The sequence below is a fragment of the Podarcis muralis genome, chromosome 5 (assembly GCF_964188315.1).
Source record: "Podarcis muralis chromosome 5, rPodMur119.hap1.1, whole genome shotgun sequence".
In the NCBI taxonomy this organism is placed as follows: domain Eukaryota; kingdom Metazoa; phylum Chordata; class Lepidosauria; order Squamata; family Lacertidae; genus Podarcis; species Podarcis muralis.
In genome coordinates, this window is record NC_135659.1 from 43,782,986 (window position 1) to 43,795,505 (window position 12,520).

Genomic DNA, 12,520 nt, shown 5'->3' on the forward strand with positions numbered 1-12,520 from the left:
TTGCACTGATTGAGCTAAAGGGAAATATCAGATTAACAATTAATTAGTGTGTTCCCACTCTGTGTTGTAGGGAGATGCATTAATCGGAGGCTGCTTTGCAATGGAGATGATGACTGTGGGGATCAGTCAGATGAAAGAAATTGTAAGAAAGTATATAAAAAGTGCAGCCAGGAGATGGAACAATACTGGGGAATACAAATGCTAGCAAGTGGGTAAGCAGTTCCATTATATTTCCAGAAACAGGACTGATGCCAAATGGAACAATTTGCAGTTCCACCTTTAGAATTGAGGTGGGAACCTTTTTTTTTTCAGCTTGAGGGTCACATTAACTTCTGGGCAATCTTCCCCAGAGCTATGTGCCAATGGTGGGTGGGACCAGAGGTAAAAGTAGGCGGAGCAACAAATGTAAATTTTACCTTTACTCAGCAGGCTAGTTACTGCACCCACCCAGCCCTACCCTACATTCAGACCACCATGAGGAATTAACAGAGTTCAAGGAAACATTCCAAAAACTCTCAAGGAGGGTGTGAAACTAGGCTGGTGAGGCTGTGGCCTGGGAAGAGATGAGGTAATCAGGGAGGGGAAATGGCTTTGGGGATTCTCAAGGGCCAGATAAATAGGCCTAGAAGTCCACATTTGGCTCAGGGGCCTGGCTGAGATTTCACATTCCTGCTATCAATAAATTCTATGACTGCTTAGAGAAAAGAGGGGTTTTGAGACACATTCTCATACTTCCTAGAAAAGTAGCCATGTTACTCTGTTGCAGCAGAATTTTACAACAGGTGTTATAGTTTAGCTACATCTGAACCTTCATCAACTCATGGGAAGAATCTACTTCTCCTCCACCTGCTCATTACCCAGGCAAGGGGACAGCTTTTAAATAAAACTTTTAAATAAAACATGGAACCAAAAGAATTACAGCAAGCTTAGATACTATTTTAATAGCTCAACTTAACATGGTTGTTCTAGCCGAACCACTACGGTACTTCAGAAAAAGGTCTGACCAGAGTAAAAACAGAACAAAGCTTATATAGTAGCTCAAACACAGCACACAAAGAGTTATAAAACATTGAAACAGTCTTAAACACCCTCCTACAAACATCAAGAAAGGTTACAGGTCATGAGAAGTAAAACACACATGGCTCCATTCCAGTAACTTCGCCCCTGCAAATACTTTCGGGTGCCCCTAACTGCTCAGGTCATTTGGGTCTCAAATGTCCTAATATATCAGAGTTTCCTTAGCAACCAGGCCTCCACCCAGTTGTTGGCATTCCTGTCCCTATCTGTTCCTTGGAACCTCTCAAGGAGATGCCAGATTTCTTCACCCCGATGCTAGCTCAAAGCAGAAGTAGCAAAACATCCTGAGTGACCATTTGTGCTACTTACAGGGTCAGATAGGAAAGGAGTTTATTGCAAGAGTCATAAAATGCAGGCACACCAAAAGAGGACTAATACATTCTAGCCAAAGGTCCAATACAATTAATATTAGAACGTTTTTAAAATTAAAAAAAATCTACACCCTGGGTGTCCCAAACCCCTGGCCTACCTGGTGGGAAGTCAGTATGTCAAGTTCCCAGTCCAGGGTCAGTCCACATGCCCAAAGTCCCACAGAGATCCTGGAGCATCAACATAGGCAGTTAGTTGAGCAGACACAGCACCTCAATGATTGCAGCATCTGGGCTTAACGAGGCATGTGACCTTCACCTGTTCCGAGCCTACTCCAACTGAAGAATCACATAGCGAGCTCCACCTGGCTAGCTAGGGAGATAGGCTGTGGGTTATTGCCTGTCCCAGCCTCCAAAACAGACTCTGCTGCTCCTCCTTACACCTCAGAGCCTGTTCTGTTTGTGGAGACAGGGACCCCTCTGGCTCTGGTGATGGGTCCTGCTGCTCTGTTTCCTGTGCACTGACCCCTGCTCCCATCCCCTCTGGAAAGCACAGTAGCTGCAATCTGGTATAGATAATACTGAACTGATTGAGCCAACAGTCTGACTTCAGTATAAGGCAACTTGCTATGTTTTTATTGCATATGCTATAGCCTGCCTCACACACAAGGCCCTGTCCACCTATATATACGTCTAGAAAGGAAGCAATGGAACAGGTTGTAACTGTTTCAGGTTTTAACCATTTTAACTCTCATGGACTGCCACACCTGACTGCTGGGTTCTGTTCAGCTTAGTGGGTTACAAGTAGTGCAAGTATGAAAAAAATCAGAATACTTTGGAGGTTCTCTCCTGGATGGTAACAGAATAAAATTTGTTCACTGTGTCTGGGAAAATCAGTATGCTTGATAGGCAGCTATTACAGACCCAATTTTGACACACACACCCATTTGCTGCATTACTGCTTTTTAAAAAATTGTGTAGTTTTTCCAAGGCCAAAACAGGCCTCATATGAACTAAAATTTGTAGCCAAAAGAAGATGTATAACTTGCTTTGAATAACCAATCTCTAAGCACGGCAATTTTATCCATTTCCCATCTCCCCAGATTAAATATTTTCACAAATGACCTGGAAGGATGGGTTTTAGACTATAAATACTATGCTGGAGCATGTTCTCCCCAGTATATTGGAGACACCAATTTCAGAAAACCATACAATGTAGAAAGCTATTTGGCAGAGGTATGTATTGAAGAGCTGTATGTGCAGTTAAAATTCCTAGGATTGTTGATACATCAAGTCATTTATTAAAGTAAAAATAATGCTCAACCAAATATCTATGTTTTATGCTTACGTGTTTTATGTGAAGTCCAAGTCACTTGGGCTTTTTCAAGTACTTTACATATGTGTGTTAGAGATAATCCAGAAGACCTCTCCACAGATAATATCAGGTATTATGAGTTGCATTTTTCCTTCATAAGGAAGATTTTTCATATTTTCAGCAAAGCAGCTAAGGATTCTGTCTCTCTTTTAATGAATCAGCAATACATATTTCTGTAATATATTGTTGAGGCACTTAACTTTCTACCAACAAGCCATATGCCTTATGTGTAAAACATGTCTGCATGTGGACAACTATGTATTTATTTAATTATGAATGCCATTTATTTGCTGCCACATACAGAATATTGGTTTGCAATAAATTTATTTATTGGTTTTATTGGTTTGCAATAAATATATAGAATGAAAACTACAAAATTATGATAACTTTAGGTGTGGAATCAGGATACAAAAAGTTCCTTATTCATGTTTTTTGTTTAGACCAAAGGCAAGTATGAATTTGCTTTGACTGAATATGAATCTTATTCAAGTTTTGAAGAGAATGTCTCCAAGGCAAAAGCGAAACAACAAAGCTTCAGTATTGGCATAAAAATACCAGGCATGTTTGAAGTTGGTTACAGTCAGGATGACAACAGGTACCAGAAGTACATTCAGAGGACAAAACGATTTTCTTCAACGGTAAACATGCTTCTCCATAACTCTAGGTTCATTTTAGTGAACATGGGCAGTTTTAGAAACACTGTGTACTGTGTTTTGAAGTTAGGAAAAGTAAGGGTGTTTTTAGTTTTGCTCAAATGTTTTCACACCACATTTAGAGCTGAAAATCATTATATTCAGAGATTTCTTTCTATTGTCACATCACCCTTTCTGAATTAGCTCCAAAACAATGGTTCAGGTCTGGGATCATTCTGACACATTACTCAGTCCACACCATACATTTAAAGCACAATCTTCGCACTTCAAACAGTCATGGCTTCCCTTAAGGAATACTGGAAGCTATAGATTGTTAAGGGTGCTTAAAGTTGTTAGGAAACCCTTGTTTCCCTCACAGAGCTACAGTTCTTAGAGTGGTTTAACAATCCATCTCTCGCCAGTGGCAAGTCTGGAAATCATAGATCTAGGAGGACAAAATAGGGGTCTCCAACCAACTCTCAGCACCCCTACAAAACTACAGCTCCCAGAATTCTTGGGGGGAAGCCATAGCTCTTTAAAGTAGGTTTGTAGTGCTTTAAATGCATGAGGTGGATGCAGCTACAATGACTTGCTGGGTCACATTTTCTGCAGTCCTGGCTTCATATGTAGGATTTCCATGTTGTCACCGGTGTCAGTGTTGACTACCTAGGGGGCCCTGAATCCAAACACTCTTATCTGCTTTCCCCTCCCAAACAGATGTTCCATTTTATTTTATTTTAAAGTATGTTTTTATTGATTTATTATAAACCTATATGCCAACTATCACATAACCTCATGCCCTGAGGGGGAATGAAGAAAATACAGTACAGTAACAGCTTTTTTCTAAAAGAGTTGTCATATTTATTGTATGGTAATCTCCCCCCCCCCTTTTCTTTTTAAAGTGATGCCAACCACTTTGTGAGGTCTTCCTGAAAAGTGATCTATATATACTTTAAAAACAAACAAACCGCCATACAAACAATAACAGAATGCTACACAGATCCATAATTTCAGGGAGGCTCCACAGAAAGAAAGTTGCGCAGTGATGTATATGGGCAGCAAGCATATATATTGTGAAGGAATTGGAATGAACATCTGTGGAGGGATGTATGCAAAAGATCTGGCCATGTGAAAGTGTGCATTTCTGTTTATTGGATAAGGCTACAGGGGATGTGTGAGAGTACCCTGCAGGTATGATAGGAATTTGACAGGAAGGCTGGGTTCAAAGCCCTGATGCCCCACCGCTCACTTCTGCTTAAGAATCTGTTTTTCCAAGGGTACTTTCTGAGATGGCTGCCTTCCTGTCCTTGGAATTTCCAGAGGGATGTCAGCATGCGCATAAAAGGCCATGCTAATGTTAGACTGGTGAAACAAGACAGGTGCTGTCAGTTCAGAATATGGCAATAGAAGCAAAGAAACCAAGCTATTCCACTGCAGGGCAGTCATGACAGTAATATATAATGAAAACTGCTTGCAGGCCTTACATAGTTTAATTATAGACTCAAGCAAGCCGATTCACCTTGGAAGAGTCGGTGCATCCACTGGAATGCCTTGTTCAGGAAAGCAGTGTGGGTTGCATGAAATACTCGCAGTTTCATTGTGGGAGGATGATACTGATCCATGTAGAATTTATTTCAAAACAAACCACTTGATACTTAAAAAGCGGGACTGGATTTCAGCACTACAAAATCTTCAGCTCACAAAATTATAGGGAAAAGAAACCTTATTATCACTGATATGAAAAAATATATTTTTTTAAAAAAATGGTTATAAGATTTAGATACTTAGGCAACACAATTATCAGGGGAGTTTTCCAGCTGAAACTCAGCCTCTCAGGTACCATTGCCATTTTAAGAGAATGAGGGAGGCATTCATGGTGACAGCACCTCTTTTTCTAGAAAAACAGCACTGACAATTATTATTATTATTTTTATCAAGTGCATTAGGAAATTTGATTCAGTGCCAGAATAATTAGTGTATTTTTAATTCACTAATTAAACTTGAAGATTTATTTCGATGAATTAATCATGTGAATACAGTTAGCTATACATATATCCCCCCTCCCCCCATGTAAAATATACATCTAGCTGGCACAACTTTCTTGAAGGTTACTCTACTATTACATTTTCTCATATTTTTGGCTTAGACATGAGTCTGGATATCTTTGTCACAAAGTCCATAGACTACCATACAACTCAGTGTTATTTCTGGCTTCACCCAAGGCAGAATGATTATTCAGTAGGGTTGGTGGGGCAGCACAGGACAGGCTTGTGAACCATGGCAGACTTGGGTACTATGGCACCCTGTGCGAAACCAATATTTGACATGCTCCACTGCCTTCCCAAAGGTAGTCCCAGAGCCCTCCCACATCCTTCCCAAAGCTGGGAAAGCACTAACTAGGCTTTAGGAAGGAAAAGGAAGGACTCTAAGAGCCTCATATTTCTTTCCCAAAGCCCATTGCCTCACTTGCTGGGCTTTGAGATGGCGCCCCCTCTTTGCACCATCCTAAATCCACTCCTGCTAGTTACCCAATGCAGAGGGCCATGTATGATTAGGCAGTGGGCCAAAAGCAGCCTGGGGAGCACATCTCAGACATTTCTGAACATGAAAGGAGGTAAAAGTCATGCTTCTTGGAGACTATGCATAGTGACTGGGGAATGTGCATATTGCTCGGAGAATGTACAAAATGCAGCCAAATAACAGCTGGAGAATGTACAAAATTCAGTCAATCTATGCACATTTCTCAAAGCTTGTTGAGGAGTATGTATATTGACTAGGAAATGTGTACAGTTCTCTTTTCATGGAAGGATTATGTGCAGATTCTCCAGGAGACCTGATGAATGTGTGCAGTGAATGTGTGCACGCCCCCCATCTTTTATGAGAATACCTGTGCTTTCTAGAAACAACTAAAGATGCTGCTGTTCCAACCAACTTTTCCAACTTTAGGTATTCATTTTGTATCATTTTAAAACCTATTTTCAGTTGTTTTTGTACCGTTTTAAAATCTATTTGTAGTGGTTTATAAGTCACCTTGAAACAAATGTAAAAGGTAATAAATCAATCAAAGCAGCAGCAGCAGCAGCATCACCTGTACATTTATTTCATACTGAGGTTCAGTGTGATATATTTTTCATATTTTATTGTATTTCCAAAATGTATTTAATGCAAGCAGCAACACAGATTGTTGTAAATATATCTATGGATGTATAAATATATATGGGGGCCTGTAATGCAATGGTGGAAGACTTTACAAATATCCTATCTCTCATTTGAATGCATTTGCTTCAATTTAGTCTAGAAAATTTATCCATGCCCGTTCCGAACTGGAAGTTGCCCAATATAAACTGAAGAGTCGGAATTTAATGCTTCACCATGAGTTCTTCCAGAGACTTCTTCGCTTGCCTTTAGAGTACAGCTATGGGGAATATCGAGAGCTCTACAGAGACTACGGAACACATTACATTACTGAAGCTACCCTTGGTGGAATTTATGAATATACTTTGATCTTGAATGATGAGCAGCTTCAAAGAGCAGGTATGTGGGCAGAGACGGCTGTAGACAAACCAGATTGTTTTATGCTGACATGGAACAATGTTCTGAACCCAGCATAGGTATTTGACATCACACAAGGTGGCATATTTGAGTAAAGCAATAGTTACCTGATTAATTCATTTTCCTGCGAAGAGATTTGTTTGTTTGATTTAGCTGGATGCTGACTGTCAGGCTCTTTCAATGAGAAAGCAACAAATATTTGTGATTACATGTCTGTATCTTTCTGCTGGTGACTTTATTATTTGCTCAGAGTTTAAAACCATCTGTTTGATCTGAGCATTTACTATTATTATGTGGGATGCTGCTAATCCCACTATCTTAGACTCCCGAACCCAATGGACCTGGTTATCATTTTGACACAGAACTTTCAAGGCCTAACCATTTGGCTTATAGTTCTGTACATTTACACTGGGGGCCTTGGAAACTTGCATATATATTATTTAATTTTTTAATCTAGAATTTAATTCCTGAGTAGGAAACAAGATAAATAAAGGCAATGTAACAAGTCATATTGATATTTAGTCCCTTAAGGAACAAGGAAGGTATTTATCTGACACCATGCCTTCTTGTATACAGTATTCATTTCCCTCACCCCCAAGAGTTGAGATGAAGTAATAAGGTTGCAGAACAGGCCACCAAGAAAGGCAAAATTGTCATTCATAAGAAGTTGGTGGTGGCTCCAGCTCTCTTTAATGGAATCCTTTCCCAAAGGAGGGGTGACAGATGCATACAATTGGCCTTTCTGGAAAGTCTAAAAAGCTTCTAATTCTGGCAAGCTGTTCTGTTGCTTTAGCTCCAGGTTTTAATACTGACTCCATTTTTGTTTTGTTTTTACATTTTAGTGTGTGATATTGATATTGCTGCTTTTATTATTTTAGATCAATGCAAACCACTTGAAGGTGTGGATTTTTTAAAAAAAAAATCCCAGCATTTATTACAAGGAAGTAATAAGTAATAAGTGGAAATTTAGTGTGGGATAATTATTGTTACATAGGTTGCTATCATGCAGAAATATCTGCAATGTTTTGTGTTTCCTTTGTTGCTTCTGTATGATGACCATGGCCTATAAGCATCACAGAAATGATGGTCATTTAAGCTACAATCCAGTACCAGGGAGGAAGCTGCATTTAACTTTGTGGAACATGCTTTGTGCACCCAGGGGTATATAAGGTTGCACTGTTCAAGTATTTTTTCAACCACTTGAAAATGGCTTGGAAACACTTTCCAAGAACAATAAAGTGGCTAAATCCATTGATAAAATCTGAAGCTAACCCCCTCTCAATCTTGTAGGTTCTCTAAGGTTTCTAGTTGTGCCACTCCTCTCCATTTCTGTAAGCATACAGATCGTAGGACTCTGAGGAGTGGTAAATAATTTACTGGGACGACTCTCCTATCTGACATTGCTCTTACTGCTTGATGGATGGTGCTTTCACAAGGGCTAGTGTTTGTTGTGTAGAACAAAGAGAGCTTTGGGCTGTTAATCAATAGCTTCAGTCTCTTGTTTACCCATTGGCAACAGGAGCTTGACAAACTGTCTGTAGAAGGTCTTACTGGATTCCTCTCTATGACATGCAGTGACTCGGATCCAGAGAAGTCCATGCACACAAACTAAGCACTTCTGTGCAACCAGCATTTCTCTGGTGGTTGATGCTCTGGAAGTCCCGCAGCATTTCCCAGGGAGTTTTCAGGGGATGTGGGAGCTCAGGAGATGGGAAGCTGTAAAATTCCTGGTCGTGAAGATAAAACCTCATTCAGTGCTTCCAATCTCATGCAATCTGTTTTCTCATTTATTGGATAGCAAGAGGATAGGACAGGAACTACTAGCCCTTAGGCCATATCTGGGCCATGACACATCTAGCCTGTGGCCTCTCCACCTCAACCCTCACACCCCTGTATAGAAATCAGACTTCCAGGGGAAGCACCCATTGGAGCCTATGAGAGCTTCCCTCACCCCACCCCCCAATCTAAGCATGATTGCTTTGTGAAGGGTGCTATTTTCTTTGGAAACATAGCTGTGGAGGGAGAGAATAGAATAGAATAGAAGAATAGAATAGAATAGAATAGAATAGAATAGAATAGAATAGAATAGAATAGAATACTACTGTTAGTGCAGAATTTATCCTTCATTGTGTGTATGTTTAGATGATAGATAGATATTGATGATATTGAGATAGTAGCCCAAGTCTTTCTCTAAGGGCCAAGGTAGATGTGATATTTATTGCATACTTTGGCATTGTGCAGCTGTTTTTGTTTGTTTGTTTAACAAATAGTTGGGGAGCTTTAACTCGTCATTGTTCAGCTCATGCATAAGCCCCTATTTGCAAGGGGGAGAAAGCTCCCGTTGGTGCTAATGACAGCTTTCCTCCCACTGGAAATAGCAGGAACAGAGGATTGATTCCATCAAGACCATAGGAGGGCAATGGGTTAAACTCCCCCTCCTTCCAAGTAGACAGGTAGGCACCTGTTTTTATATGGCCTTCTGGGGTGTTCTCTAGCTGTTTTCTGCTTAAAGGTAAAGGGACCCCTGACTTCTGCGTAAAGGTAAAGGGACCCCTGACTGTTAGGTCCAATCGTGGACAACTCGGGGGTTGCAGCGCTCATCTCGCTTTACTGGCCGAGGGAGCTGTTGTACAGCTTCCAGGTCATGTGGCCAGCATGACTAAGCTGCTTCTGGTGAACCAGAGCAGTGCACGGAAACGCTGTTTACCTTCCCGCCGGAGCGGTACCTATTTATCTACTTGCACTCTGACGTGCTTTCGAACTGCTAGGCTGGCAGGAGCAGGGACTGAGCAACGGGAGCTCACCCCATCACAGGGATTCGAACCGCCAACCTTCTGATCGGCAAGCCCTAGGCTCTGTGGTTTAACCCACAGCACCACCCGCGTCCCACTGTTTTCTGCTTACGCAGTGCCAATTGGGAGGAGCCTTGGCTTAGTGGTGGAAAACATCTGCTTTGCATACAGAAGGTCTCAGGTTCAATCCCCAGCATCTCCAGGTAGGGCTGGGATTGTTACCTACCTGAAATGCTGGAGAGTCATGATAGACAAAGCAGAGGTATATAGAACAAAGGTCTCGCTCAATATGGGGCAGCTTCTTTGGTTTCTATGATCCCATTTTCTCTCTCTGTTGCAATTCCCAGCAACATGGATCCAGAGGGTCAGGAGACACTCGGAGCAGCTAGGGTTGGGTGCATTCTTCCTGATAGTGGAAATGAAGTGTCATACACTCACACGGATTTCGGATCCAAACCTGTTTCTTTTAATAAATATTGTGTTCTCTCTCTCTCTCTCTCTCTCTCTCTCTCTCTCTCTCTCTTTAAGGCTACTCTTTAAGTGATGTCCGGTCTTGTACAAATCACGGAGTCAAAGTTGGTGGAAATATTTATGGTGTTTATCTATCGGCTGGAATATCAATTGCAGGTTGTGATGCCATTTTAAAAGAAATTGGAGGTAAGTGAACCATGATCAAGGAATGTGAACAATCCACACACTAATTTAGAAATTTCATTCATGAACAAAATACTTGTTTCAAAAAGAAAACAATTTTGTTAAAAGGTGGCTGCAATTGTTGATAAAACGTGAGTTTTAAAGGAGACAGTTTTGTAAAAAGCGTATTTTATTTTGAAATGTACCAGTCCATTGAAAAACAATGGGCTACTATGTTTCAGTGGTTGTTACAAACATAGGAAACAGAAAATAGCAGCCCTTTTGTATATATCCTTCAAAACATACTAAAATAATAACACAAACGAAGAAAGAGAAAAGGAAGGCAGAAAAAGGACCATCAGCAGTTTACCAAAGCCACACTCAATAAATCAATTTAAAGTAAGGCATGACTGATCTTTGATAGTTTTATAAAATAGTAATTATAAACAGGGCTTAAAGCAGACTTCCCCAACCTGTTGCCCTTCAGGTGTTTTAGACTACAACTTGAATAGCCATGCTGGCTGGGGCAGACTAGTGTTGTGATCCAAAATCTCTTGAGGACAAAATCTCTTGAGGACACCAGAAAGCTAATCTAGAGGATCACAAAGATACAATTTTAAAAATAATTAAAAATGATTGCATAAAAGAGTGAATAATTCCTTACTCACTTCAGCTCGTTGCTTATATTGCCTCTGTTTAATGATATTAAATTTAAGGTGATACAAGTGGACATTGCAGTGTCCCAGGCTGCTAAATGGCGTGTTCCTCTTCACATTTCTGGACAACCTGGTGCAGGAATCTTGTGCTATTCAGGTCGGGGTTCGGGAAGTTTCAAGAGTGGAGAAGTCTTGATGGGCACTTTTTTTAAAAAAAAAAGTTACCTCACCTTATCCTGCTGTGCTATACTGCTAACACTTGATCAGGTGTGGATAACCTTTGGCACTCTAGATGTTGCTAAACTATAATTCCCGTCAGCCCCAGAAAGCATGCCCAATTGCCAGGGATTCTGGGAGTTGTAGTTCAGCAACATCTGGAGCACCAAAGGTTCCAGATACCTGCACTAGAGGTTTGAAAGGTTCAACCCTGACATTTTGAAGCTTTATCATCAGGGGATTTTATTGCCAGGGAGTGTCTTTAGAGATTCTGGAAAGCTTCAAAGGAAAAGAGCATTCCTTTTCCTTTCCTATCCTTCTGAAACATCCTGGGTTCATTATTAGAAGGAAGGATGGCATTCCGTCTGCAGCCTTGTATGCAGGAGATCTTTCCACTTGTCTAAATCATTGCTTGATGTTACAGTTATCAGATGATAAATATTCATGTACGGATGCACATGTAATCTGAACTGATGTGTTTAATTGTGCCTCTACAGATAACACAGCAGAAAGGAAAATTGTGGAGGACTTTGTTGCCCTTGTTCGTGGAGGTGCAAGCGAATATATAACAACACTTGCTTACAAAGACCTGCCCACTGCAGAACTGATGCAAGAGTGGGGAGATGCTGTTCAGTACAACCCTGAAATCATCCGGATGAAGGTGATGCAAAGCTATCACAATGCTATATTGACACACTGAAATGTGTTTGGGGATACAAAACTTGTACAAATTTGCTAAAATTTAAGTATGTGAATTTCAAATTTTCACATTGGATTTGAAACTGTGATGTAATCAAGATGGAAAAATAAATTTGATTATATAATTCAAAGAGAAAAGACATGATCAATTAAATTTCACATTAGTTTCTATCCAGAGAAATGATTGGAAGTGGTCAGTAGAAGATTACTTTACAGTGCCCTGACTTCCCCAAGGAGCTCCCATGTCTCTCCTAAGGGCTGGGTGCTCTCATGGAAGGTGTCCTTGTCCATTTTTAAAAAAAAGCATTTTCCACCCAATTCAGGAGTACAGATTGGAGGATCTGTCAATTTTGGTTCCCTCTTTCGCATTTCCCTGATCATAAATTCAGTTCTCCACATTTTGCAGCAATGTGCAATTATCCTCATGAAAATTCATTAGCATTCTTGTGCAAATTTCTCTTAACACAACATTATATGCAGCTTTAACATTTTTGCAAGCAATTTCCCAAATATATTTTTGTATGTTATTTCCCTCCCCCCAATGTCTTCATTTTTATGCACACTTACCCCATATATATGC

The 12,520-nt window shown here is 40.4% G+C and overlaps 1 protein-coding gene across 1 annotated transcript in view; it reads left to right on the forward strand.

Moving 5' to 3' along the window:
• Nucleotides 1-12,520, forward strand: part of C8B (complement C8 beta chain) — a 32,856-nt gene that overhangs the window by 15,539 nt on the left and 4,797 nt on the right. Inside the window, exons 4-9 of the mRNA XM_028733328.2 lie at nucleotides 71-212; nucleotides 2,489-2,621; nucleotides 3,201-3,398; nucleotides 6,686-6,926; nucleotides 10,265-10,393; nucleotides 11,739-11,902. Coding sequence (XP_028589161.2) covers nucleotides 71-212; nucleotides 2,489-2,621; nucleotides 3,201-3,398; nucleotides 6,686-6,926; nucleotides 10,265-10,393; nucleotides 11,739-11,902 — 1,007 coding nt within the window. The remainder of the gene's footprint in view (nucleotides 1-70; nucleotides 213-2,488; nucleotides 2,622-3,200; nucleotides 3,399-6,685; nucleotides 6,927-10,264; nucleotides 10,394-11,738; nucleotides 11,903-12,520) is intronic.